Consider the following 27,886-nt stretch of genomic DNA (forward strand, 5'->3'; position numbering starts at 1 on the left):
CACAAGATGCTAAATGCATAGTCAACTAATTTCACTGCGCATTAGCGCAGTAGGCAAAAACCACGCTAATGCACTAATCTGCCACAGAATCAGTCTATGACACATTAGCATCACAAAAACACATGCACCCGTGCTACTTCTCAGTAGCACTGATTCTGGGCATTTAGTACCTGTTACAACAGATACTAAACTTGGTGTGCTATAATTACAATGCATTGATGAACATGTATACAGGGCCCACTGTATGAGGAACCTGGGATTTTGGCTTGCTTTGACTTTATTGTGTGAAGATGGCACAGGTAGTCAGGCTGATGATATGCTTTACCTACAGAAAACTGATTCTTAAAAGACTGGCTGATGGCTTTTTTCTTCTACTGTACAGCAGGGGAATAAGGGGGGTTGCCAGTGTCTTGCTACAGCTGAGGCTTTGCTAGGACATTTAGGTTTCCAGATACCATCAGAAGACAATACTAAGGGCGCGTAGGACCAGATCTTATTCCATCTTTTTGACATTTAAGCAGTGCTTATGAGTCTAAGGGCCAGATCCCATTTCCCCAATCAGATACCTAAGTTGACTTAGGCACCTAGGGCGTTTATACCCATGCTCCGGGAATGGGGTTCGGGAAAAGAGTTGAACGCATTTTAGTTAAAGCGCCCCATTGCCATTTTTCAGCACAGAGACACTAATATAAGTAACGCTGGAGTCTGCTGGAAAGCAATAATTACCACACTCTAGCAAACTCAATTAATCACATCTGCTCCGACACGCTGTAATTACAGCTCACTGGAGCAGCCTTGCTGCATGTGTATAGCCACCCCCTAAACGTGATCCTGTCCCACTCTACGAAAGTTCTTGACAAAAGCTGTAGCGCACCTGCTTTTGCAGCACATTGCCATCTTAGCTATAAGGCTAAGTTACAAAAAGTAGGCAGGAGGAGGAGGAGCCTTCCAATAGTTCATTAATTGTTTTCAGGTGACTTGAGTAGGGTGGAAAAGGTTCCTACTGCCATCAATTTTGACACGGCTGGGAGGGAGTTTCAAACAGGGGGAGCGACATGCGAGGAAGTCTGCCTTCTGTCCCTCAGTGCAGTTTATGTAGTCAGACTGTTATGCAAAGTGAAGTAGAATGTGACTAGGTGACTTAGGTACTTAAAACCGGGGTGTGACCTTTTGGTCTTAGCCACAAATTAGAATTCGGCCCTTAGACACACTGGCTGCATCTGCATGTGCAATTAATGCGATGCAATAAACTCTGGTGCAATTCACACCAGAGTCAACTGCTCCCGGGCGCAGCATTTACACATATGCTCAGGACCGCAGCACACTGAGCCCTGGCAGAGCAACTCTGAGCTGGCAGGAGGCCCAAGGGTGGCAGCAGTGGGCAGCAGAGGGGCTGGCTGGGGCACAAGGGTGCTACAGTTCAGGGCTAGGTGGCAGGCAGCCCCTGCACTTTAGAACTGTTGTGCCCCAGCCAGCCCCTGTCCCCGTCTACATGTGCATTTGATCGCACATAAGTACTCAACTATAAGACATACAAAAAACTAGAACTCTTGGTTCCAAAATGATTCCTTTTATTAGACCAACTGGAAAATGGCAAGAAAATTGTCCTTTTCTGCAAGCTTTGGGGTTCAAAGTCCCTTTGTCAGGCTCTGGGAAAAGTGTAGCTGGTACAAGATGGTAAAAAGTCCCCATAGGTAGGAAATAAACTTTGTTTTTGCACAGAGGGAGCTGAAGATGGAAGTCTGGGGGTCCATGAGAGTGTGACTATAAGATAGTACTCTTAGGGACAGTACTATCTTATGGCAGAGTTAATCTACTGTGCCCTAATGCCAGCGCATGTGTAGACAGTGGCACTTTACTTCAGAGCTAATTAGTCAGCTCCGCAGTAAAGTGCACATATAGATGCCCCCACTGAGTATCAGTTAGGTGCCTGCTAGGTGGATGTTGCTTAACAGGCTTGATGCAGGTCCCATTAAACTCAGTGGAGAGGCTCCCCAGTGATTTGATTGAATGCTGGGTCAAGCCTAGTGGTATAGAGGGTAGTAGACGAGTGCTGTTTACAGATACTCTGCATGCAAACAGCAGCCGTAGTATGCCGTTTACGGCCACACAGTACATGCAAACATCAGCAGTTTCCACGTCTCTGAAATGGGAACAACACTAGCCACCTCCTGGGCTTCCGAGTTTTTAATGAGTGAAGTGTTTGGACAGCTCAGATTGAAGACAGCGCTCTAGACGTGTTTGCAGGCTCCAGGGATTTGGATGAAATGGGACCCAGATCTGAACCACCACTGGATTTCGTTTCCTGAAACCCAACCCTGATCAATGAAGTTTTGCAAAACAAAAAACAACCCCTGGTTTTGTTCACCTCACTGCACACTAATGGGGCCCCTTGTGGTCTGTCAGCAGCAGCTCTGAGACAAGCCAGAAGGGAGCCTCCCTCTGGCCAAGCTATTAGGAGCTGTACTGAGCTCTTCTCAGCTGGAAGTCACTCTTGCATATCTTCCATTTTTAATGCAGCATGGTATTGTAGTGGCCTCTGCTAGCTTCCCCAGGGCAGCTAAACGCATAAAACAGGCAGAGGCAGATCTGCAAAATAGCGACACTTCCTCAGTCCTTGAAAGCAATGAAGAAGATGTATGGTGAGGCCGAGATGCACTGTTTTCACATGACACTGGTACTACTATTCTTGCCTTCCTATATTCTTGATTGAATTACTTTAAATTCAACCCAGCCCCTTCCTCAAAGTGAGTCATGCTGCTCTGCTTTGTAAGTCATTTGAGCTCCTTGCCAATATAGCCCTTTCCCCTGTTATGCTAAGTAACTGGTAAGTCTCTGGTAAGGGCGGTTGGATCCTTATGCAAGTGGTTATTACTGCCGTGCAAAGATGCTGCAGCCAGAGGGACCGAGGGAAGTTAGACTATACCCAAAGACAATAAATGAAGGCATCCCCCCTACTCAAATAGCAAACCACCTCAGCTTATTGTTGGTCAGTGAGCATTTTGTTCTCCATGCAGTACATTTTTCCCCTCTCCAACAATAGCCATTATTTTTGCCCATCCCCAGAACAAATATAGCATGTCCTCTCTTCACATTACAGAGATGGGAAACCGAGGCAAATAGGTACAGGACAACATTTGAAAATATAGCTGCCCAAGATTAGGCATCCATGTTTTATGGGAGGGTCTGATCAGAAGTTGTCTCATTACCCCATTTGACTTGTCATCAAAATCCAGCTTTTTGGACATTTCTCTTGTCTATCATCAAGCACCCATGTTTTACAGTTGCACATTAAATGACTTTTCCAGAAATCAGTGTAAATGTCAGGGATTCCCGGATCTCAGTCCTATGTTCAGACCATTCAGAGATGATCCAAAGCCCACAGGAATCAATAGGAAGCCTCCTATTGATACAATGGACTTCAGAGCATACCATTAGACTGCATCTTACTTTTTCTGGATGTAATCCCAGGAGGTGTTGAGTGCTGTCTGAGCAGTGCTGAAGCCAAGAGGAAGGAAAAAAAAAACCTTCAGGGTGCTTAACCTGTCAGGAGCACTCAGCACCTTGCAAGCTCGAGCTGTGAGTCATGCTTCTCTTGTTTAATAAAAAAAAATTGCTTTGGGGAAAGAAAAATCCCTCCCCAAAATATGTTATCTTTGAAAAACCAATCTGCCTTTGCAAGACAGGCTATAATTGAATCCCAGCTGAATGCAGTTGCTATTGGGGTGAGGTGCCAACGTCATGAACAGCATCTGGGAAGCCATAGAGAACCACAAAGTGGGGATGCATAAGGCAAAGAGCGATTTAAAAAAAAAAGAGAGAGTGAGACAGACACCGAGACAGAGAGAAAGCTAAAGAGAACAGTTGAGGCTAGAATAGCAGCAGTGGAGAAAATGGCAGATAAGCCTTGCTTCTCCAAAAAATCTCAGTTTGACAAGCAATGATGACCCCTCTGCATCTTTGTTCATCTTCATACCCTGCTTGCAAGTATTAGCCCTTGATTGTTTACTTCTTCTCCCCATCTCTCCAAGGGATATGATTCACACGTTTTCAGATTTATTTGAGCAAAATGCAATAAATACCCTGCTTCTATTTTAACTGCTGGAATGTAGCCAGGGTTTTTAATGAATCTGGCCTGTGCTATTGAAGTGGTCCAGGATCTCAAAAGCTCTGGGCACTGTTAGATTATACACACAGACACACACACATATCTCCCCCCACCTCCCTTTCCCTTGGGGCTCTATGAGTCACACGCGACTGCAGGTTTTTCAGCTTCAGCTCTGGTTAAAATTAGCAAAAGCCTTTATTATTCAAGCAGAGGAAGGATTCCTATTACAGCTGCTGAGAATTGCTATATTTTTGTTGGATTTGCTGCACCACCCTATTATAGTTTGGTCTTATCATCTGTGTTTCTTTGTTTTCCTAAAAAATAGTAGCTGGGTTTGGTCCTGTCAGTGCTGCATTTGAATTAATGGGGCAGGAGGATCATTGCATTAATTTGTAGTTGGACCACCATGTTTTTTTCTATACAATCAGCATCCTTGAGGTTGCAGCCTTTCATACAATATTCTTTAGCACTCGGAGCTCTGCTGATGAAAACACCATCATTTGAAAACCCAATATTCCTGAAAAAAATATTTTTTTAATGGCTTTAAACAAATACCAAATGTCTTGTTTTAATCCCGAGGGCTGCCTACCTAATGACAAGGGGAGGAAGGGGACTGACCTGAGAACTTACAGGTGCTGAGTGGCTAAACATGAACCCCAAGTGCTCGATTAAATCAGCTATAATCTTCACACACACCCACAAGCACACAAACTATGATTACGAGTGCAAACACCATTTTTTTGGGGGAAAAAGGCAGGGGCCTCATAAATAAGTTAATAGAAAATATTGGTTTTTGTTTTTTTCTAAAATAATCAGTGGAATTCATACAAACAAACTGAATATTGTCTGGTTAATACATTGCCAGCTTCTGATGGCTTTACCAACTTCACCAGGACGACTCAAGGTGTGAAGTTTCCAGCCACCAGGAGGAAGAAAATACAATCTAACCACTAAGGCTTGTCTTTGAATACAGGACTTTATAGCCTTCTCAGTTCCTAGGTGCAAAGTAAAGCTTTACTGTTATAGTAATGTTATTGTAGTATTGCTGCTCCATGGCCTGTGCCAACTGAGTGGTGGTCTCAGTCCAGTTATGAGCCAATATGTGTCCACAGTACAAAGTCAGTCTCCTGTGAAGGAATAATAGACCTACTTGTTGTTAGTAGTAGCAGAGAGGCCAAGGATAGACCGGTCATGAAAAGTGGATGACCCTCTTTCCCCAGGAGCAAAGCAGAGACATTTTGGTGGGGCAGCATGGAAAATCTGACTCTGCCACTGTGCTGTGCATCATTCTGTGGGTAATTCTGTGAAGCAGTAAAATTCACGAGGAAGATTTTGTTTTGGAAAGATGATAAAGAGAACAAACAAAAGACAGGAAATTAAAATTTATGTAAACATAGTGGTTCCCAGAGCCACTATAAATGAGCCACATTGCACATATAGATGAAGGCATAAAAGTTAATACCATGCACTGCAATCCCAAGCACTACATACGTACACCTGGGACCAAGTTACATTTGCTACAGGACCCATCATTTTGAATGTTTTGACTTTTACGCTTTTAAGATCTCAAACATAACATTGTGCTGAGGTTCAGATGGGAATAGAGCATTTTTTTGTTGTTTTGTTTGAAACAGGAGGGATTATTTGTACTGAAGGAGTCACAAATAATAGTTTGCTATATTACAAATATGGTAAACCAAAGCCGCGCTGTTGGTAGCCAAAGGGTTTTTAAATAGTCTTATTGAGAAGTTCTCTATATAACCTGATTTAGTACCAGCAAAGCAAGATCACAGGGATACAGAACCAACCAAATTCTCCTTCTCAGGTAGGGTAGGATGCATTAGAACAATAAATTACAATGCAAATGACATTGATCTTCTCTAAGTAAATGTGGGAGTGCTGGAGGGGATGGCAATGATCAGAGCTTCCAATCTGAAATAACTAGGCTGCCTGGAACCACAGAATGAAGCCTATGAAGCAGTCAAATCAGCTTGTTATTTTTTTCAGGTGACTACACTGGGTTTGATTCACCTTGTACAGGTGGGAGTCTATACAAGGGGGAAAAACAGCAGCAAGCGGGCCTGTTTTGTTCAATGTCTGCATTATGGACAATGCTTTCCAGTGTAACCCTAAAAATGGCATGCCAGGCTGCTCTGGTTGCCCACTGGCTAAAGCTGGCTGGGAAACAGGGTTTTTTTTTCTTTTTTGAAAAAAAATAAATCCCTTTTTTGGCTGGAAATTTCTAACATTTGACATTTCTCAGCCAGCTGCCGTCATGCCTAATACAGGAAAAAAAGGTTGCCGGGATATCCACGCCATGGACTTTTTTACCGAAGGCATAATGCAGAGCAGCCCCCAAACCTACTTTAACTGATGCCTAGGACCAAACCAGCCTGAAGGTGCCTTTGATCTTTCCTACAGTCTTATCGCAAGCACAGCCAGAGCAATTAAAAGTAGAAATGGGAGGCTAACTGCTTGTCAGTAGTGGTAGTCTGTGCATACAAACCTGGGATTTGTAGCTGAACCTCCACATAGGTGTTCTGCCAAGAAGGGAAGAAGACTTTAACTGAGATGCTGTCTGCAGTGCCTGTCTGCTCGAGATGCAAGAGCCTGCATGAATTAAGCTTCTTTGGAGTAGCCTGACAAAAAAGAGAGAGGCAAAGCAATTGTGGGAAGAGCCTAAAAATAAAGAATGGAGGAGAGAGAAAGAATGAAAAAAAGGTGATAAAGAAAAGAAGCTAACGGGGGGTGGGGAGGGGAAGGAAATATGGCCTAGTGTAGGGAAGCACGAGGTAAGGATCAGGCCAGCTGCTGAATCTGGTGCCAGCTCTGCCACTGACCTGCTAGTGACAATTTGGATCTGTTTCTTTCCCACCCCACTGCCTGTTTAGAAGCAGGGGTTGCTTCTGCATCTCGATGTATCCACGGTCTGGTCCAATGGGTCATCGGTCTTGGGTGGCGTCATCTTAAAGCTACAAATAGTTAATGAAAATGAAGGCGGGTGGTGACAGTTTGCAAAATTTCAGCTGCCCTGCAATCACCGATTTCTCCTGAAAGGCAAGCGAAATGTCATTCTTTAGCACGATGATGGATGGTAAATGGCAAACAAGTAGATTTTGTGCCGAGGCTGGTGCGTTTTCATGACATTTTCAAGTTTTTGTGAGCCTGTGCTCACTTCAGAAGCTGCACATCAGCTGGGTCCAGAACCTTTAAAAGCCACAGGACATGTTTTACCCCTGGGAGGAGAGAGCCAAAAGTGGAAACAAAATACCAGACCATTCCCTGAGTATCACCAACAGCAGCTAAATGTTTGTTGCGGGTTTTTTGTCCTTCATTCATTGTCTATCTGTCTAATGGCCCTATGCTTTCCCCAGTGGATGAGGTCTTACTGATGGGACTTTATTCCTCCATTAATCTCTTTTAAACATATTGAGAAGAAGAGGAATGATATCCACCCTCATGGATGGGCCCAGCTCAGGCCCTTTATATATCCCTTAAGTGATGCATGTGCATAAACCTCCTGCCCAGTCTCACTTCCAATGCTTTCTGTCATCACTGAATGAGCAATAAAGAGGCTAGACTAGGAAATTACTGATGGATAAAGGAGAAAAGTGAGATGTTTAGCTTGGTGAGGTATCCAGTCATTCTGAACATTGCGCTGATTATGTCTCAGCTTTAGCCTGTGGCAGTAGCATAATGAGGGGAGGGCATGTGGAGCACCAGCCACAGGCATTGACTTGGGGCATCAAAATCATCCCCCACCTCCACAGAGTCCATGCCCTGGCAGCAAGGACAGCCCCACAGCATTGCTCTTGTGGCAGCGGCCACTACACAGAACCACTCTACATTCCCGACCCCTTGTCAGATATGCCCCCTCCTGCAGGGTTTATCCAGGGTACAAATCCTGCATTGTATACCACTGGCCTGTGGACATAGATTCGTAGATTTTAGGGTTGGAAAGGACATATTAGATCATCAAGTCTGACCCCCTGCCCTGGGCAGGAAGGTGTGCTGGGTTCAGATGACCCCAGCCAGGTGTCATATTCCATATTTTGGCAACCCTCACTGTAAAGAATTTTTTCCTGATGTCTAATCTAAATTTTCTCTTCTCCAGTTTGTGGCCCTTGTTTCTAGTTACCCTGATGGGCACCCTGGTAAACACTGTATCCCCTATTTCCTTCTGTCCCCCTCCGATGAGTTTGTAGATGGCCACAAGATCACCTCTAGACACAAAGATGCAACTATGTACTTGTGTTCATCTGGTCCTATCCCTACTGGATATTCTGTACTAACTCCATTGGTTCCCTTTCTTTCACACAAGTGCTCTGTAAGTTAGTAATTACAAAGCGATATTCCATAAGTTCAGCTTTTAGTTTTTCAACTCTAGTGTTGAAGAACAGTAATTTTACTCTGCCTTTTAGAAGCAAGAAAAAAAGTGTACTTCCTTCCCTGCAATATCAAAGAAGTACTTATCAAAGAGTAGACTAACTCTACTTCTGATTTTCTTCGGGGATAAGAAATCCACAATGTTCTACAAGAACCGTGAAAATCTCTACACATTTATTTTTTCCCACTTCATAACCCAAATGTCGACACTCCATCCACTTGCTGCTTAAGAAAGAGTTGGCAGAGAACGTTTCTGAGTCAAGCTGCTCATTAATTGATGACAAAAGCCTGTTCCCAAAGATGAGATATTTTCTCACCACAAGAGGCTTTCAGGCAGGGTAGTGACTTCCCAAGAATTGAACCCAGAGGCTTCTGCATGCAAACAAAAGAATGCTAGCACTGGGAGGTAAGTCCAGAACAATAGTCTTATCCTTGAAAGGAAAACTGAAAATCTTGCAAGAGTGTGATCTTAAAATATAGAAGGAAGATGTCCCCAAATTCTGAAACCTAGGATCCCTGCGCAATCTGAGACCTAAACTAACTAAGAGAATCCCATTAAACTTTCTTGTCAGTAGTCTAATTCTGTTTCATACTCTTTGGTTGGCATTTGCAATCCTGGACGCCTGGAGTCTAAGTCTAGATGTAGGCCCCAGTTCTCTGGGAACTTTAAATACTGAGCACATCAGAGCTGAAATAGCAGTTAAAGTGCCTAATTTATTCTAAGAGCATCGTTCAGACAATCTGTGGTCGCAATGCCCCACAGTTCACTGAGTTCATTGAGTTCTTTCCTCCACACTCTTTCATGCCCTAATCAGTTTTCAGCCAACATCAACATTTCAACAGGTTCTGCCACTTGTGATCATCCCCAGTTTGATATTATCACTCCCTTTCCCCAACAAACCAACCGGCATTATGAGAGAAATGGTGCGTATGTCATCGTTCTGTTGCTTCTGTTGTGACATTTTCCCGCTACTTCAATAGACGTTTAAAAGGAACCAGTTTTTAACTTCCTTTCCTTATTCCAATGGTGCAGTGCAATAAAACCCATGTATGCCACAACCGCCTACAACTGGGCAGTCTATTGTGTGAAGCACCCCCAAACAACCCAGCCTGTCTTCAGTCAATGGGAAAGGCAGAGGTGGGACCAGGCCAGCGTTCTGGCTTGGAGCAGCCCTTGTACTCTACAGAAGCTCAGCCTGGGATGTGAAGGACTCGCTAGGTTGATAGCATCCTACGAATGCTCTTAAGGATGACCATTGGTTCAGGTGCCCTGTTACCCTTTCCCGTGGATCCTGTCAATCTCCCTTTTTACCTTCATGTGCAGTAGTTGATTTCCCCTCTTCCCAATCCATCACGTGCCTCTTGTTTCATCTATCTCCTCATTATGACCCTTTCTGTATGATATATACCCTTTTACCTGACTCTCTTGTTCTTCATCCTTTCTTCTGTCTCTGATCCACTGAAGTCTTCTCAGCCTTGAGTATCGTTCTCTCTTTCTCCATTCCTTTTACACTTCTGGTCTTTCATCTCCAGCATTGTATAGCAGTTTTAATGCAAACTACCCTCAATATAGTATTCCCTGCAATATTTTCAATCAAGGGTTCATCGGGTGTGATGGCTTCACATTGGGGTTTGCAACAGAGGTACAATAAGAGAAGATTATCAATCTGAGGTACAGTACAACTACTTGCGTTTGGTTCCGTTTTTTCCGTGACGCATTCATGGTGATCAGCGTAAAATAAAATAAATACACCCTATTCCACTGTGCTGCCTGAGCTTTTAGTTATTCCCAGAGTACAGGTAGAAGAGAGCAACCATCCGAATATTGCATATTGTAGTGCTAGCTGGATTTTGAAATGACTTTGTCGTTAAGTTTAATCTACAGTAAGACTGCTGATCTTAACTCTGCATGTACTTTAATTTTCATATTGCAGTCAATTATTCTGGTTTTCAAAGAGAAGGTTTTAAAAAAAAAATCGTATCTAGCTATCTAGAATATGAAGAGAGAGACACTCTCCATGTGTATTATTTTTCGCCTGTGCTGCTGATAAGGCAAGTATTCATTATAGTGATAAATCAGCATTAAGCTGGGCTGAATGGACTCAGATATTAAAACAAAGCCAACGTGAGCCTTTCTAAAAATAAAAACTCCTTGGTTGCATTCTACTAGATTGCCCTGTATAATGGGAGTTCCTTCAACTGCAGAGATTTTTTTTTTAAGCACTGTATTTATTGGAGAGCTACTCAGAGTAGAGCTGTGATTTGGGGAATAGCTTATTAAAAGTGAAGTAGAAGAAGAAAAAGGTAGTGTAAACCAGTAGACAGAGCCCTGACTCGGGTCTTGATAGCCGCCGGGTCTGTTCTCGGGTTTACCAGTGGCCTGCTTTGTGATCCTAGGCGACTCATGCTGCCTCTCATTCCCAAAATCTATCTTGCTTATTTAGATTTCAAGCTGTTTGGGACAGAGACTGTAGGTGTTTGTACGGGATGTAGCATAATGGGGCTTCAACATGCTAGTATAAGATGAACAATAAATATTAAAAATGAAAGCCCAGGGGATAAATCAATGCAGCATATGCACTTGTTTACTTGCTTCCATTGGCTGAATCCCAAGATTTATAGTTTCTGCAGCAATTTGGTGGATTTTTTTTCGAGGTAGGGAGAATTGGAGTGTGAGGGGATGGCACATCTCGCTGGTCCCTGCTGCAGTTGCCAATTAACGTTACTCTCTTTTCCGGACTTCAGAGCCTTTATATTTCTCCCCCTATGCCTTTCTCTCTTGTCTTCTTCCATGCTGCAAGTATCTGAAAAAAAAAAAAAAAACCCAATCCCGAACACTGCCTGAAGCCCAAATGAGGTTTAGTACCTCATTTTTCTTTCGGGCCAAAGCAAATTTATCCCACCTCTTTCACTACCAGCTTCCTCCTGCCAGAGCTCTCTGTGCTCCGGTTTGGGCCCCTCACAATTCAACCTTGACTTCCATGTCCCCACTTCCTCTGCCAAACCAAAGACCAGACATCTCTATCTAAAAGCAAGAAGAAATAACCCAAACTTCCAAGCTGATCCTTCCTCATTATTAGGAAACTAAGGTCTCGCCTCCATCCTGCCTTTCCTCAGAAGCTTTCTGGATGAGAGGTCTGCCCTTTGTTCTCACCGGCTCTACCTGCATGGTCTCTTTCTTAGTGTCCATTTTAATGAGACTCCTTTTCCACAGGTATTTTCTTGCCGCAAGAAGTGAGACACCTTTTTCTCGACCTTCCTGTCACCATATTAAGTCTCTTAAAGGATAATCATCTGCTCCAAGGTCAAAGCTGTCTCCAAATATTTCTTTTTCATTTCTTCCAAAGAATTTATCATCTTCTACCACTGAGCTTGTTACTTCTCCAGCTAGTTTTTTTTTTTTTCTTCCCCACATTTGATTCTCAGGGATTTCAGCTTCCAGAACTATTTTTATAAGCATGACACCAGCTCTGTATATCCCTTGACTCACCTAGTCTCAATATTATCCATCTATCTTAATTCTGTCAGCAGCTAACTACAGTGCATAATAAGCTTGTGCTATGCTGAAGGCTTCAAGTGCTGGTCGAAAACCCCTTTGACTCCTATCTCTGAATCTGTGACAAGCTTCTCTAAGCCAATTATTTGCTCCCTTCACAAAACCAAAAATCTTTGGATTGTCTGAGGCTCTGAAACAGCCTTCTCCTCCAGTTTTGTCTTGTCATAGCTCTGTCTATTGACCTCTCCTCAATATTACCAGAGTTAGTTTGAAGTTTGGGGGGGGGGCGTCTTTTTGCTCCATTGGCAAAGCTTCTAGCTGAAATCCACATTTGTGCTTGAATCTGATCCTAGGTGAACAAATTCAGGCCTTTTTTTCCCACAGTCTTATCAAACTTGAGAAGATATACATTTTGTCAGCAGACTTCTTTTTGCTATAGGAAAGGAAGCACTTAGCAGCCCACCATAGTAATGGTTTTACCGAACCTGAAAAGAATAGAATAGAATAAAATAAAGCAGAATATTACCTCTGTCCCCTTGCATCACTTATCACCCACATCCTGTAATCTCCAGTCTCGTAACTCAAATTCCAGAGGTAGCCAGCTGCGTCCATGAATGTAGTGTACAGAAACAGGGGAAGGGAAGTCAGCTGCATGAAATGATGAGTACCGGGCCTATCTGCGTTTCACCCACTCCTGTAAGCTTTCATCTGAAGGTACACAGGGAGGTTAACACACCAGAGTGTCAAAAGTCCACATCCATTGTACTCTGTTGCTTCAGATACTTGATCTACAGAGGATATGAGTCTGCTGCAGCTCCCAGCTTGAAGACGTGGCTCCTTAGAAAATCATACTTTAACTCTGGGTTCATACCTTGTGATGACCGAAATGATTTGCTTTGTTCATGTTTTGTTGGTGCAAGGAGAATTGTAACAACTAAGTGGGTTTTATTTCAATATGGAGGCCCAAATTCTTTTGTACTTAGCAGATGACCACATTGTAGCTGACGACCACCTCCAAGTTACTCGAATACGGTGTGGGAGCAATTCTGTTACCCTCGGACTCCCCCTATTATAGGAATAAGATTACTCTCCAGAGACACATGGACATCTCCCTTTTCATATACTGGTGGCACTTATGCTTCTAGAGACGTAATAGAATCACTCCCACACTTTAAAATTGGTCACAATGGAGGTGGAGGGGTGGGGGGGCGCTTTAATTAGAGTGGCTGCAAGAGCTGCTCTAATTAAATCACCTGGAATGTCATGTGTATCAGCATCCCCATGCTGAAAAATGGCGGTGGGGGCGTTTTAACTAAAGCTTGTTGAACCAGCTTTAGCTTAAGGTGCCCCCGCCACCATTTTGCAGCATGGGGATGCTAATACACATGATCCTGGAGTCGACTGGAGCCCAGTAATTACCATGATCCAGCAGATTCGATTACTTGAGTCTGCTCTGACACATTTTAATTACAATGTATCGGAACAACCTCTTTGCATGTGTATAGCTGGCTTGCCTTTTTTTTGTGTGGTAGGTGCAATGGACTTGTGCTTTCACTGACATTAAAGAGTGGTGTCGAGTGCAGCCTGCAATCCCATATGGGCCAGGTCCCAGTTTCTATGCTGGAGGATAACCTTTGGCCTTAGCAGCCCAACCCTACATCCCTGCATAACAGTAGCAGTTGCTTGACAGGGCTCATATCCTGAACCATAGCTGACTACAGGGCCTTAACGGGGCAACTGTGTTGCCTGGCAGGACAACCTGACTATATTAACAGTGGCATTAAGAAAAAAAATCTGGCATTGCTCTTCTGGAAATCAGGAACAGAGACTCACCCAAGTAGAAAGGAATGGCAAGACACATTTAACCTCATTAGTTTCAGTAGGGCTGACTGTGCAATCCATCAGTGTACAGATACATTAGAGGAACTAAACTATTTCCACATCTCATTTACATAATGGATGGGATGTGAAATGAGTCCTATGGAAGAGAAGAGCCCTGGAGGCACTAAAGTTTATCACAATACGTAAGAGTTCTTTTAGATCATTGCATTAAATTTCCACTAACAAGATAACAAATTAATTGTCTGTATTACTGTACTAACCCAAAGCGGATAAAGTGTATGATTTCAGCCGGGGAAGGCAGCTGTTTAAGACAGCTTGGTGGTTATACAAAGAGGCAGTAGAGATTAGTATGTCTTGCAGCATTTGTGTGCCAGGATGCCAACCCTCCTCCTGTCCCTTTAGAAAATCTGGCTCTTTTCTGATCTGATGTTGGACTTCAGCTTTATTAGTGAGGTGAGGGAGAATGAGCAAATCAGCTGTATCAGACAAGCCTCAGGACATCCAGAAATTGATCATTCTGCAGAAATAAGCACTCTGTGTTTATTAGCTGGGAGTTCATCACTATCACTTCTCTTTATCCAATTCCTAAGAGATTTCAAAGCTATCATCGTGGCATTAGCTCTTCTGACTGTACTACTGCAGATAAAGATCGGAAGATCTATCTAATGATGGCTTTCTCTCTCTCCAGAGTTTAGCACTATCCTGTTAAAGGACAAAAAAAAAAAAAAAGCCGAAAGAAAATTGCTCAGGTGAAATAAAGTACAGTCTTGTTGGATTCAAATTCCACCTTTCTGGCTGGCAGCGAGGGGCAGGGTTTTGGGGGGGTTATTTTCCCTATGGGTACTCAATGTTATTAAGGGGAGAACAACTTATAGGGTAGAACATGTAGCAGTTGTCCCTTGCAGAACATGTAGTAATTTGAAGGCATTTTCAAAGTAATGGAATAAGTAGGAAAAAGGACCTAAACCCATGTGACAGAGTTGTACATTGAAAGTAGAGTTATTTTAAAACGATAACGTATGTCAAGTAAAAGCCATGGAAATGAATTCCACAAGTTGGATAGGTAATAACATTACCTTAAGAAGAATAATTACTTTCCTGAACTGCATTTGTCACACAGTCATTCAGTTCTCTCTTCTGCATATGACGCCGTGCCAAACTTTTGACCGATCAGCGTTTTTGTTTAAGATTTATCAGATATTAGGTTTTCTTTTGGTTCTATATTCAAAAGGAAACAGTAATCAAAATGCAAATAATTTGGCCCAGTTAATATTTAGATGTGCATTGCCATGCAAATTTACTGTATAACTAAATTGAGAAAGAGAAAAGAAAACTGTCTCGACTGTCTTCCTGGACAAGTTGTGTGATGCATAAACTGATAAAATACAAAAATGGATTCTTAGCTTGCTGTGTTGAGTGAAATCTAATGCAGCGCTCCTCGGGAGAAAACCAGCTTCCCCAAAACCTGCTCTGTCGGCTTATGCCCTCCACTGGGCAAAGCCACTGGTTTGGTTTTATAACTCGTACCAAGCTTGGACTGAAAGTCTCCTGCCAGGGTCTCATGGTACTAGGAGATGGTACTAGGAGATTGAAACAGCAGCAAAGGACGCTGCCCCAAGGAGCTCGTCATAGTTTGAGAGAACAGGTAGAAAGAACAAGCTGTGCAATCACCATCCAGCAGGAAAGTGAAGACTGTCATTGAACATATCCAACCCGACAGCACCTAACACAACGGGACCCAGCTTGACTACTGAGAGTCAGATGGTGCCAGTGTAATATAGATGTTGATGTACAATAGTAAATACTGATGTGAAGTTAGTACATGAAGTACTACTTGTAGCATGCCTACAGTCTTGCCAATGAATGATTGGGGTGTGCCCCCACAAGTGGGAACATGTGTTACCCCATGGACATGTAGTAATGGCACATCTTGTGCTGCTGCTATTTGTGCCCAGGCAAGGAACGCCCGTGTTACGCGTGCTCTGGCACACGGCAGGGGACCCTGGGAGGGGTAGGGGAGGCTGGGGCCAGCAACTGTGCTGGCCCCAGCAGCCTTACCTGGGGTCATGGGGCCTCCAGGAGTTGCAGCTGCGGCGATCCTGCAGCTGGGAGCTTGGCCAGCACCTGGAGTGTGGCTCCAGCCAGCCAGGCTCTGGTTTTGGGCAGCATGCACTGTTGCCATGTGCGCTTTTTTTAGGCATGGCTTTTTTTGATCTCCCAGGGTCAAAAAAACCCCCACGCTGCAAAGTAGCCACGTGGGGAATGCCTACATTTCTGGTGTCGGATGTGTGTGGCGCTGAAGATGGGTCTGCAGTGCTGCATACTGCACATCTGCGCTTGTCTGGACGCACCCATGAAGGCCATATTTCTATCACAATGTTAGGAGAAGCTTGCTTGTCCTCTCACTTACTCAGGTTTTACATCAGTCTGCCTAACTTTATCTTCAGTAGCGCTATTACTAATTTATTTGTGTGTAAAAGAAAGAAGAATCAGCCCTTCATTGTTTATAGCAAAAACCCTTAGATCAAAAACCCAGCAATGTTTCTTATCTGGATTTGTCCTGCCTTTTGGTGTTGGGCAAGTATTGATCTGTTCCCCCTCTGCTTTGTCTTGTTTTGCTTCTTTGTATGGACACTTATTATGATCTGTGATGTCATCAAAGCTCTCAAGACACAAGAGGTCAATATGATCTCACTTTACACTGCTCCGTAGGAGTAGACCCATTAAGTTCAACAGAGACCCAGTGGGATAAATGGAGTCAGAATCAGGCCCAGAGCTTTTAAGTCGCTCTGCCTTCATTCTTGGATGCAAACAGAAGCAAAGTATAAAATACGGGAGGCTCCCACAAAGGGGTGACGTTATGAGTTCTCATTGGCAAAGTTTGAAGCCAAGAAGGTAGGATGCAAACAGAAGCAAAGTACAAAATACGGTAGGCCCCTACGTAGGGATGATGTTTTGAGTTCTCATTGGCAACGTTTGAAGCCAAGTAGGTATTTGCCACTAGATTTCAAGGTAGACTAAATGTGGGGGCCCCTTGGATGTGAGATCTTCTGGACGCAACATAACACTGGGAAGAGCTGAAGGTGGGGGAGACATCCGGGCTAACCTAGTCCACCAACCTGGGAAATCACAGGCTTGGGTTCTACTCAAGGCCCAGCCATTGACTCACTGAGCCACCCCAGCAAATCACTGGCCCTCCATAGATTTCATAGACATTAGGGCTGGAAGGGACCTCAGAAGATCATCGAGTCCAGGCCCCCACCCAAAGGGCAGGCAGTCAGCTGGGGTCACAGGATCCCAGCAAGATAAGCATCCAATTTACTCTTGAAGGTGTTCAGTGTAGGCGCTTGAACCACCTCCAATGGCAGGCTGTTCCAGACCTTGGGGGCTCGGACAGTAAAGAAATTCTTCCTTATGTCCAGCCTGAAACGGTCTCGCGGTAGTTTATGACCGTTCGACCTCGTCATCCCTTGGGGCGCTCTGGTGACCCTACCTTCCTTACGGTTTCCCTTTTCGTAAAACAGAGTTGGTAATGTCTGTGAAGCAATTTGAGATCTGTGGATGAAATCTGATTATTTCCATTTGCTTCCCAATAGACGCCCAAGTCCGGAGGTTATTTCCACCTCCAGGTTCAAACTTGATTTGCACCAGGGAGAATTAGACAACTGAAGGAAGACCTTATGTAATAGCTTAAAAAAATACTAGTGGTCCCGCTGCGTGCCAGTGACGAATGGCAATTGGACAGCATAGTCTCTGAAGTAATTCATTACATTTGCAACTCTTCCTTTTGCAAGGAGAATTTTCCTAAATGATTTGTATAACCTTGCTAAACCCAGATAGGTGGTAATTGAGCAGCAACCCCTTCTTCAGAAGAAACAGAATAAAAATATTGGAAATATTGACTCGCCCTGAAGGCAGTAAGCAGCACTTTGGTCTTTGACCTTTAAGCATCCTAGGATAGTCAATAACCTGGCTGTTAGATGCTGTGCCTGCCACTGATTTTGATTTGGGAGTAGTTTAACCTTGAACCAAAATCCAAGTAACCACGGCAACAGGAAGTAGGCCTCTCCATCCAAGGAGCAGGAATCCATAAATCAAGGTCCCTAATGCAAACACTGTGTGCAGGTAGAGATTTGAGAGGATAAGTGGTTTGTGAGGGATTACCTTTGAAAAATGAATGACTGTCCCTTGATATGCTGAAGCAGAGTTTCACAGAGGCTTTTTTTTTTATCAATAAAGGTCAACAGGTTACAGCTGCATGTTTTCATACAGCTCTTTATATAGACCCTTCAGTTTAATTATACCCAGATGTTGAATTTATGAGGCTGTTAGCATTATTATGTGCCATATGTGTACGTGCGTCTATGTGTCGATATGCGTATATTTATACACACACACGTGCGCTTTTTACATGCACGCACACTACGTTTCTTAAGGCTGCAAAGGCAAAAGTTAGGAAATGCCAGAATTGAGGTTGCCTGCGCAGTCTTAATTGGGCTCCTCTGTGCCTTTGCATTGTGATGCAGTCTTTAAATACAAAATCACGGGCTATTTGTTTCCAAGAGCAGTGCTGCTTCATTCATTACATGCTGCTTACTTTAAGGAGCAGCTTTTTAATATCTTGTTTCCTTCTCATTATTCAATGTGTGTCTCTACATCTTATTTACTGCATGTTTTCAAATGTTGCTCTGAATACCAAATTATTAATTTCCTCAGAGGTTTCCCTCTGATGTTCATCCCTATTGTGTCTGAGTGCTTTGCAGATATTAATAATTTGACTTTCACTGCACCTCCGTGACATGAAGGGAATATTATTATCCCCATTTTATGAATGGGGGAACTGAGGCACAGAGCGGTTAGGGTCCCAAGTATCCAATTTGGGAGGCTTCGAATCTGATTTTGTTTCCGAGTGCTTAGCGTTATATAGCATTGTCTATATTCAAAGCACAGCTCTCCATGACTTCAATTGCAATGGTGAATGCTCAGAGCTTTTGCAACCAGACACCAAGTCAGGCACCTAGATAATGAGGAGCGCACAATTGGTGACTGCCTGTAAAAAGTTTGGTATAAGGTCCTTGCAGAATCATGTCAGGAGCTGTTCAGCGGAGGCAGGGGTAAAATAAAGCTCTCCAGGGAGGCGTTGAGATGCCTTAATCATGAAACCCTCTTTTCTCTTCCTGCAGTCTCCAGCCTCATTCACTGCAGTTTATCTGACCTCTCTGAGAAGCGAGGCAGGGGTCCCTTAGGCAACCGCATCCTTTGCTACCAAGCCCTGATTCATATCCAGAGCAATGAATATCCAAAAAAAAAGCGGGGGAGGGATCTGATATGTGATTCAATACTCTGTTATTAAACATACACATATAAGGTGGCCAAATTAAGTTTCCATAAGCAACCTTCATTTTCACTTTCCTCACTTTTGATTTCGATCGAAAGAAATGCAACACTCTCGAACTCTTGGTTCAGAGATGATACCTTTTATGAGACCAACTAAGAAACTGCAAACAAAGTATCTTTTTCTGCAAGCTTTTGGGTGCACATGCCTTTCCTCAGGCTTAGGGAAATTTAAAGCTGGCTAAAAGCCCCCATAGATAGAAAATAAACTTCATTTTTGCACAGGGGAAGCTGAAGGTGGAAGTCTGTCCCTCCGCGTCCAGGAGAGTGTCTTTGTGAGTTGCTGTTTGACCCGAGGATCAGGCAGGATTCCTTCCCTGGTGGTGTCCAATGGCAGAAAGACAGGGAGGTGTAGAAATCCTTCTTTCTGTTCAGCAATGCAGTTCAAATCCAAAATTGGCTAAAATTCTGATTTTGATAGAGAAGCTTTATATTGACCCCCAGGGCTGAAACTTTTTGACGCACTACACAGAGCTGTGCAGCATGACCCAGCAGAGAAACTGGTAGCGACGAGAGGTTGTTATCCACAGTGTGGAGTAGAACAAAGCTGGGAAGAGGAGAGACATTGCCATTTGGTTTTACAGATATTTGCTGGGAGCAGAAAGGTGGCAAAACTAAGGATTTTGAGACATGGGTGAATATGCAAATAAGTTGCTATAAGATAATGAAGGAAGGAAGGATCAGTTATTCCGTGATAGCTGTCCATATGCATGCTCTTAGCAAGAGAAGATAATACATGATATCTTGACCCATGGGATAACGTACCATGGGATAAGATCATACATACAAATAGTTACTGTGGACTACATGACATGTTGTAAACCTCCACCTTCATTTAATACATGATGAATTATCCATGGGCCCATGCCTTTGTTCTGTTTCAGCTTCAGAAGGAGAATCCAGTTGGCTTCTGCCTCGTGATGCCCTCTTTAGGTCTCATTCTTTCTGACCTGCCCATCCCAGCCACGTGTTTCCCTGACCCTAGTCCCTCTTCTTGTGTAGCCTGGTTAGTCTATGAGTCTCAGTCTATGCTCCGCAAGCTTCTCATCCCCCTGTGTGGTTTTTCCAAAGGTTTCCCTTTGAGCAAACTTTTACAGAGATGGCAAAAGTCATATTGCTGAAACACCCGCTGCTAATTTTGACTGCCTATTCCATAGCCACAAAGACTTTCCTAAAAAGAGGTCACCAAATTATTTTTTTTACATGGGGAAAACATTCTACTTTTTTTTGCTTATGATCCCATCATTGGAGATGTCTGAGCCAATCTGATTGATTTAAAAAATAAAATCAAACCAGACTGAGACAGCTACACAAATTCACAATTAAAGTTTGGGAGAGTTGTAAGCAACTGAAGAGAGGGTCTTATACTAAGCGGTGTTAACCTTAATCATAGGTGGTGCTACAAAGCCCATCTGTGATATACACCTTTCTGTCCAGAAGACCTCGCATCTTTGGAGCATTGTCATCGTTCTGATTTGTTTTATGTTCATGCTTTTGTTGTTCATTCTTTCAGACTGTGTTAGCAAAACCTTGGATGTTGAAAGGGCCATTATCTTTGTTATGACCTCCCAGCCCACTGTTCACTTGCAAGAGTAATTTTTACTAGGAGGATGATTCTTAAAAGGACTGTCAAAAGCCAATATGCTTAAGATCAGAGAATCAAATCCAGAGGTGGTTCTTCCATTTTTACTCAGTCCTTACTAGGCAAAACACCCAAGGACTCAAGGGATCATAACAGAAAGTTTGTAAGTGAATGCAGCGAATGCAAGAAAATGGGAAATAATCCTGAACAGAGGGGTAGACCTGGCTGTCTTTATATATATTTGTTTGGTTTGTGCAAAAAATGGCTATGTGGGATTGTGATGTTGCCTTTTGCTTTTTATAGAGAACAGACAGTATATATCTTAAGGCAAAATTGTTTTTAAAAATATATTAAAATCATGATTCTTACTAATATCAAAACCATATTACAAGCCCGCACTCTGTCAGTACATGGAGAAAGCAATAGATACCCAGCACATATTATTTTAAGATTCATATATATTCAGCCATTTATTTTTGTCTTTATCCCAGGAATTGCAAGTCCCCACTTGAAAGCAGACCAGACTTCACTTCATAGCAAAATGGAAAGTTCTGCCTGTAACATGATGACCAGAAGGAAACCAGCAGCTGTTGAAAGTGTTGCAATGCCACCAACTCCAGTATTATCTCTCCTACCTTCATCATCAGCAACATCTGAAGCAGGTAACTATATCTTTGCCTGCCCTTCTGTTTATCAAACCATTCGCTAGGGGGTCCAATTAACCGAACAATTTGTGCATGCACAGCTCTCACCAACCGATCACAAAGATGCATGTCCAGCATAATGATCAGGTGTCTGATTGCTATCCTGTCTCAGCACTTCAAGTCCTTATTATTCAAACACTGATAATATCACAGTAATAATGAAATAAGTACCATCAACATTTCCAGTCCAGCAGGGGACTACAACTCAAGACTTTTGGGTTTCATTTTTAATTCTATTGCTCTTTTCTAACTATGTAGCTCTTTTCTTGGGGTCGTCCCATCCCTCTAGTATGCACATACCAAATACACAATAAATGTCTAAGAAGCAGTTGAGTAATTGTTTTGTATCCTTGAGTGACTTCAGTGTGATAATGTAGGGGAAAGCATTTAATGCAAGAGACAGGAGTTTAAAAATAGATGGGAATAAGTAGGTTCATGGCTGTCTGCTCAATGGACTTTTCTAATCCAGCCATGTGCTGTGATTCTGTTGTAAATTAGATCATTTCTTTCAATGGTTTCATTCTACATCAATTTAACCATTGGCATGGTTCTCAGGAAAGGATCACAGGAGATGGATGTTGCGTTGTGTCTTGAATGTGGTGAGACACAAGCAAACCCCAGGCTCTGTAATAGGGAATCTGCCGGGTAGACACTGAGATCTCCTTCTGATCAGAAGTTGCTTAGCTTTGCTCTGCCTCAGTTTCCCATTCACAGAGCAGGCTTTAGGATTGGTTATTTCATGAATAAACAGTTTACTTAGTAAGCTGTGCAAAGTGTCTAAATGAGCATCTTGAATAAATAATGAAAACCAGCGTTTCCCATATAAAGTGGTTTCTATTGAGATAACTATTATATCAAATATACAGGTATCTTTGTTTAGCCCTTTAATAATTTCCTGTATATAAACTAAGGGGAGATATTTTTTAATGCAGTGGAAAATGAAAGCACACAGATATTTTATGATCAGTCTCAAGATAAAAGTGCATACTGCACTGCATAGTTCACTCTTTCCATTTTCAGAAGTCTAATTAAATTGTTGGTTTATCTGTAGCCCAGATGTTGTGATAATTTAGTGAAAACTGAAGAAACTGTGTTAATGGGAAAACAGGACAGTACTGTGGGTTTCCTGTAATTAATGAGAAGCTCTTTGAAAACTTTGTGATTCAAACCAAGTCAACAAAGGCCAGCTGTTGAGCAAGCAGTCTTCCCTGTACAACGTTTTTATAAATGGCTTCTGGAAGCTCCAAAGAGATCTGTAATGACAGTCATTAAGAATGATTTTAGTGCTGCAGACAAGCAAAATTATCCAGGATAAAGTGAAAGAGGATAAGAGTGAGGTGCCAAAATAAACTTGGATCTACCTGTGCTCATCTCCTTTTTTAGCCCCATGCAGAGTAATTCAGCTGTTTTAAACCAGCATTGCAAATACCTAACTTAAGTAAAGATTTCCCCTTCTATGCCTCAGAAGCTGTTTCCTGTGTCATGGTAATCCTCTGTGACTTCCTGGCATGGCTTGAAGCCATTTGAAGTTGTCTCTGTCAGCGAGACGGGACAGCGCCACAATCTATGTACATGAGAATCGTCATCGGCCATTTTTGCAATATGTGAAAAAATGTTTTAAGCGCAGTATTGGTTGGAACTGCTTTTTTTTAAAATCCTTGTGTGTTCAATTGGTGCAGTCAGTTGGGGTTGTCGTATGCAACGGGAGAGGAAATGAAGGAGTCAGTTTGAGGGATCAGTAAATACAGAATATTTCAAGGGGCTGCATCTGAATCAGAGTATTTGCACAGGGTAAAACATTGTTTGTGCAGAGGTGTCTCTGTTGGTTCTGGGTAGCCCCCAGACACCTGGGTTCCTATCTTATGCAAGATGTCTATCCAAATTATCCGTACTTTGAGAGGGGGTGCTCACTATGACAAAACCATCCAAAGGCCAGTGCTCTTAATTTGTGGCCTGTAATGATCTTTCAGGAGGGAGCTTGGAAGTCTCCCCAAAGCCTTCATCCTGGTATCACTTCACTGATGCCTGAACCCTTCCATCTTCTCCTTTCCAACAGCTTTTCTTCATAGCAGAAGAAGTTCTTCTCCACCCTCCACGCCCAAGTCTTTGGGCATTTCCTCTTGTGAGGATGTCCTCAGCCCCTTCCCCACTGCCCTTTGCTGGTGCTGAATCCAAATTCTCTGTAAGCCCAGCTGAGATGACTCCATTTTTGAGAAGCAGTGGCATGGTTGCCCATCGTCATCTGCCCAGAGCAAGCAAGGAGAGGAGGACAATAGGAGGCTGACATGGAGTGGTTGTAAGTTGAGTAGAGACTGTGGTTTAAGGCAGGTAGACAGGGTCTTACCAAATCATTTAAAATCTTAAAAAAAGGTTTAGTTGTGCACAGAAGTAGAATGAAGGTACAGGCTGGCTCTTCCTGTGTTTGTTCCTGTTCATCTATCTGAGATGTCAGCTCACTTGGAGGGTTCAATTCTGGCCTCCAGGGGAGCAGTGCACTACCTGGGGGAGCTGAAGGAGGTCATACGCTTCTTGCTCAGGGGCAAGGTTCAAGCTGTGCCAGCTTCCTCCCTGGGCCCGCGCACAGAAGAGAGATTACTATGGCTCCTCCCCGTCCTCACAAGTGTGGGGTGAGTTATGCCTGTAGAAACTAGAAGAAAATGTTCCTCCTCTTACAAAATGCTTACGTGTGACATGTAGAGTAAATACAGGAAATAGGATACCTAAAGAACGGCTGAACCCAAATGCGAATGCTAATCACCCCAGGTCCAAGGCTCAGGCAGATTTATTTGGATAAAATTGGAGAGCTTAACTCATATAATAGACCACTGCTCAAGTTTTTTTCCCAGCTCAAATGTTGCACAACACACCGCCTGGCAATATAAAAACATTACATACTGCAGTTTGCTCACTGAGGGCTTCCAGATGAGTCGATAACACATAATGGCTCACTTCGCATTTTGGCAATTTTATTTGATATATTGCTATGTACATACCTCATCAAATCTCTCCTTCAAATGCCCCTGACTACACCTCGCATAAAATACTTGCAAACGTCCTCCAGACCCCCAAAAAGGTAGCTTGACTTGAAAAAGTAAAATAGGCCTGGAACATTAAGGAGATCCATGCTTATCATTGCTAGAATATCCACCCAGTTCATATGCTGTATTTGTCTTACCAGCTTAATGGTTTACCAGGTAGAAAGGGTAAAGATATTAATGGCGCCATTTCATGGGTGGCTTGAAAAAATGGTAAATAACTTGAATATATTTACAAAAGAAAACCAGAATAGAAGTGTGCTTGCAGATGAGAGAAAATGATAGCATGTCAAGAGAAGGGGCACACCTATTCTACCCTGATGCTGGGCCCTAGAGGTCTTCTGGGAAGCATCCCCACCCCCTCCATGCTCGCCAGTTCCCCCAAATGAGGCACTGTGTCTGGCTGAACATGGGGCTGAACGTGTGCTTAGTGCAGCTCACGGGCTGTGTCGCAGGTGTACTTGCTGGCACATGCTCAGTCGGCCTGTGTGAAGCTTCAGTCCCTGATTCTGGGTTTAGTGGAGATTTGGCCCGAATCTCCGAATCTGAATTGAATCAGAGGACCCTTTAATCTCTCTGAATCGAATCGGAACCCTCCAAATCGTTTCAGAGGGATTCGGTGATTTGGCCATAGACACAACTTTAAATGTTTTTTCTACATACCTCTAGGTAGCAGGCGGCTCGTGAACACCGCAATGCTGGGGCACATGGAGTGTCCCACAGGAGCGTGGGGGGCTCCCAGTCACGCTCAGCAGCAGACCCAAAAGTGGACCAGAAGAACTTCCAGTCCACTTCCTGGTCCACTGGAGAGTGCACAGGGTCCTCCGCCCCCCATTGCATCCCCCCTGGCTCCATGACTGGTACCTCCTGGGTCTGGGGAGGGGGGGACACCCAGGGTCCTCCTGGGGCTGATCCCTGATCTGGGAGGGTTCACGGGGCGGGGGGGCAGCTGCTCCCCAGTAGACGTGGAAGTGGACCGGAAGTACTTTTGGTCCACATCCGGGTTCGCTGTCGAGCACATGGAGGCCCCCTCCCCGCACTCCTGTGAGACGTTCCATGTGCCCCAGCATCACAGCGACCACAAGCCATGCCTGCTACCTCAAGGTATGTAGAAAAACACTTTTAAAGCTGCGCCTGTGTCCGAATTGCTGATTCACCAAATCAGCATCGAATCTTCAGATTCAGATTTGGCTGAATCAAATCAGGGACAGTGATCCGAATCAAGGAATCAAATCACTGTTCCCAATTCAGGCCGAATCCAAATCCGAATTGAATAGGGCCCATTTTGCACAGCCCTAATTGCTCGCCTCTGCTCTGAGACAACTGCATAGCCTCATTTCTGGGATTTGTTGGGCATTGAATGGGAGCAGGTACCAGGCATGGTCACACTGGGTTTCACAGGTCCTGCGAAAAGGCAGGGTAAACAGGCCCAATGTGGGCATTAGCCTACCAAGTTACCCACTACACAGTCCATACCAGAGAAATATCTTATCCTCCAAAGGGACTTCACCCAATATAAGCGGGAGAAAAGCTGAGGATGGTGTCAGATATCTTCTTTTTGGGGACACCCATAATGCTGCTGGTAGGACAGGAATGAGCTCAGTTCAGTGGCTGAACTGACCACTTCAAAAATAATTCTAGTGAAGGAAGGGTGGGATAGTCAGAAGTCAAGTGCTGAGGTTAAGTCATTGATAGATGGCTGGTAAAAGGCCTAGTAATATTTTCAAATGTTTGGTTGCTGTTACATCTTACATCCATGTTAAAAAAAAAGGTGTGGGGGTAGGGAAAGTGATGCTAGATTTCACGATATTATGGTTTTAAGTACACTGCTTCCACAGTCTTGCGATTACCCAGCTTTTGTTTCTTGAAAAAAAATCTGTTTCTGGTCCTTGTGGTTGCAGAGGAAAGCTTGAAAACATGGTTCTAATATATCCCTAAAGTACAAAAACCAGAAAGCAAATAAAAAGTGTATCCAAAATGTGTTATTTCAAAAATGAAAACCCTCATAATTTGAAGCCAATCTCATGATTTTGTGGGCCTGACTCATGATTGAGAATGGATGGGAAGATGTGATCGTAAGCACTGGAGCCAGCTGATCCTGGCCTTTACCATGTGATAAGGATGTCACCCTTGGCATTCATGACCTTAACCATCTGTCTTGATGTCCAGGAAATAAAATACCATCTTGGACCAGCTTGTTCCATTCAGCCTTACATTTCTTACTGTCCACTTTTTAAGGGGTCCTCAAATACTTGCAAGGAACGTTGTGCAATTAATTGGATTTTTGATAGAATTTCATCTCTTCTCTTTCTATGTTTGGTACCAAAATGAGTGCGTTCCTCTTTTCTTTTGTCCTCCGTGAGTCAGAAACTGTAAGCAACTTCCCTTCCTCTCTCCCTTTCTGGTGGGGGGAGAGAGTTACATATGGAAAATATATTTTGTTTTGTAATTAATGAAAGCCAGATTTTGGGAAGTTGGCCATCCAGGTCTTTATTTATATGAGAGCATATGTCTGTGTTTTGTTTATGACTCACTCCTACTTCTTTCATTGTAACTTGGATTTGTTTACGCAAGCTCTTTGCAGGCTCCAAGCAACATGGTGGCATATGAGCCAATAATTTATATTCTCCAGAAGGGGAAGATGGTAAATGAGTTTTCTAGTCTGAAATTGTCATATCCCGTAGTGAGCAAAGAGAGTTTCTGCCACTTGACTGCTCCCAGTTATCTACAGAAAATGCTAAAATAGCAACTTTCTTTTAAACTACTGCTAGAAGGATTGGGCTGTTAGCCATGAAGGGAGTGATAACCCCCAAATGAACCTTTCTAGAAATCTTGGCTGCTTCTGAAACTTCAAGGATTTCAAACCCAACTGACTGCTTGACAGTCAGGTGTAAATTAAGTTTGCAAGTGGAAGTGGACTGAGGTTAATTTAGTGGGAGATGTTTTATTCTTCACTGAAAAAAAATCCTGAACTACATCATTTCTTTTCCATCGGTGCAGAACTGATATGTTGGGAACGAAAGGGAAGCACAAGTTGTTTCAATAGCAAAATTAATACATTGTGTTTCACTCACCAAGGAATAGTCACTTATAATCAGTGTGCAGGTTCCAAACCATGAACAGATGCCAGGTCCAGCAAAGAACAATTAAACAATGTAAGCAAGACGAGCAAAGTCTAGTGTCCTGTGCAAAGGACTGGGAGCCAAGAACGGCTGAGTTCTGTCTTCGGCGCTGACAGTGACTCACTGCAACCTTGGCAAGAGCCTTGGCTACTTTGGACCTGGCTCTGGTTTAAATGACAGTGGTCTGAATCAGAGTAAGACCTTGATTCAAAGTCCA

At 43.3% G+C, this 27,886-nt stretch overlaps 1 protein-coding gene across 1 annotated transcript in view; it reads left to right on the forward strand.

Moving 5' to 3' along the window:
- The window catches only part of SETBP1 (SET binding protein 1), a 342,039-nt gene that overhangs the window by 306,999 nt on the left and 7,154 nt on the right, over positions 1–27,886 (forward strand). Inside the window, exon 5 of the mRNA XM_090037726.1 lies at positions 21,300–21,470. Coding sequence (XP_089893852.1) covers positions 21,300–21,470 — 171 coding nt within the window. The remainder of the gene's footprint in view (positions 1–21,299; positions 21,471–27,886) is intronic.

The sequence above is a fragment of the Crocodylus siamensis genome, chromosome 3 (genome assembly GCF_052110815.1).
Source record: "Crocodylus siamensis isolate JL-2025a chromosome 3, ASM5211081v1, whole genome shotgun sequence".
Taxonomy (NCBI): Eukaryota; Metazoa; Chordata; order Crocodylia; family Crocodylidae; genus Crocodylus; species Crocodylus siamensis.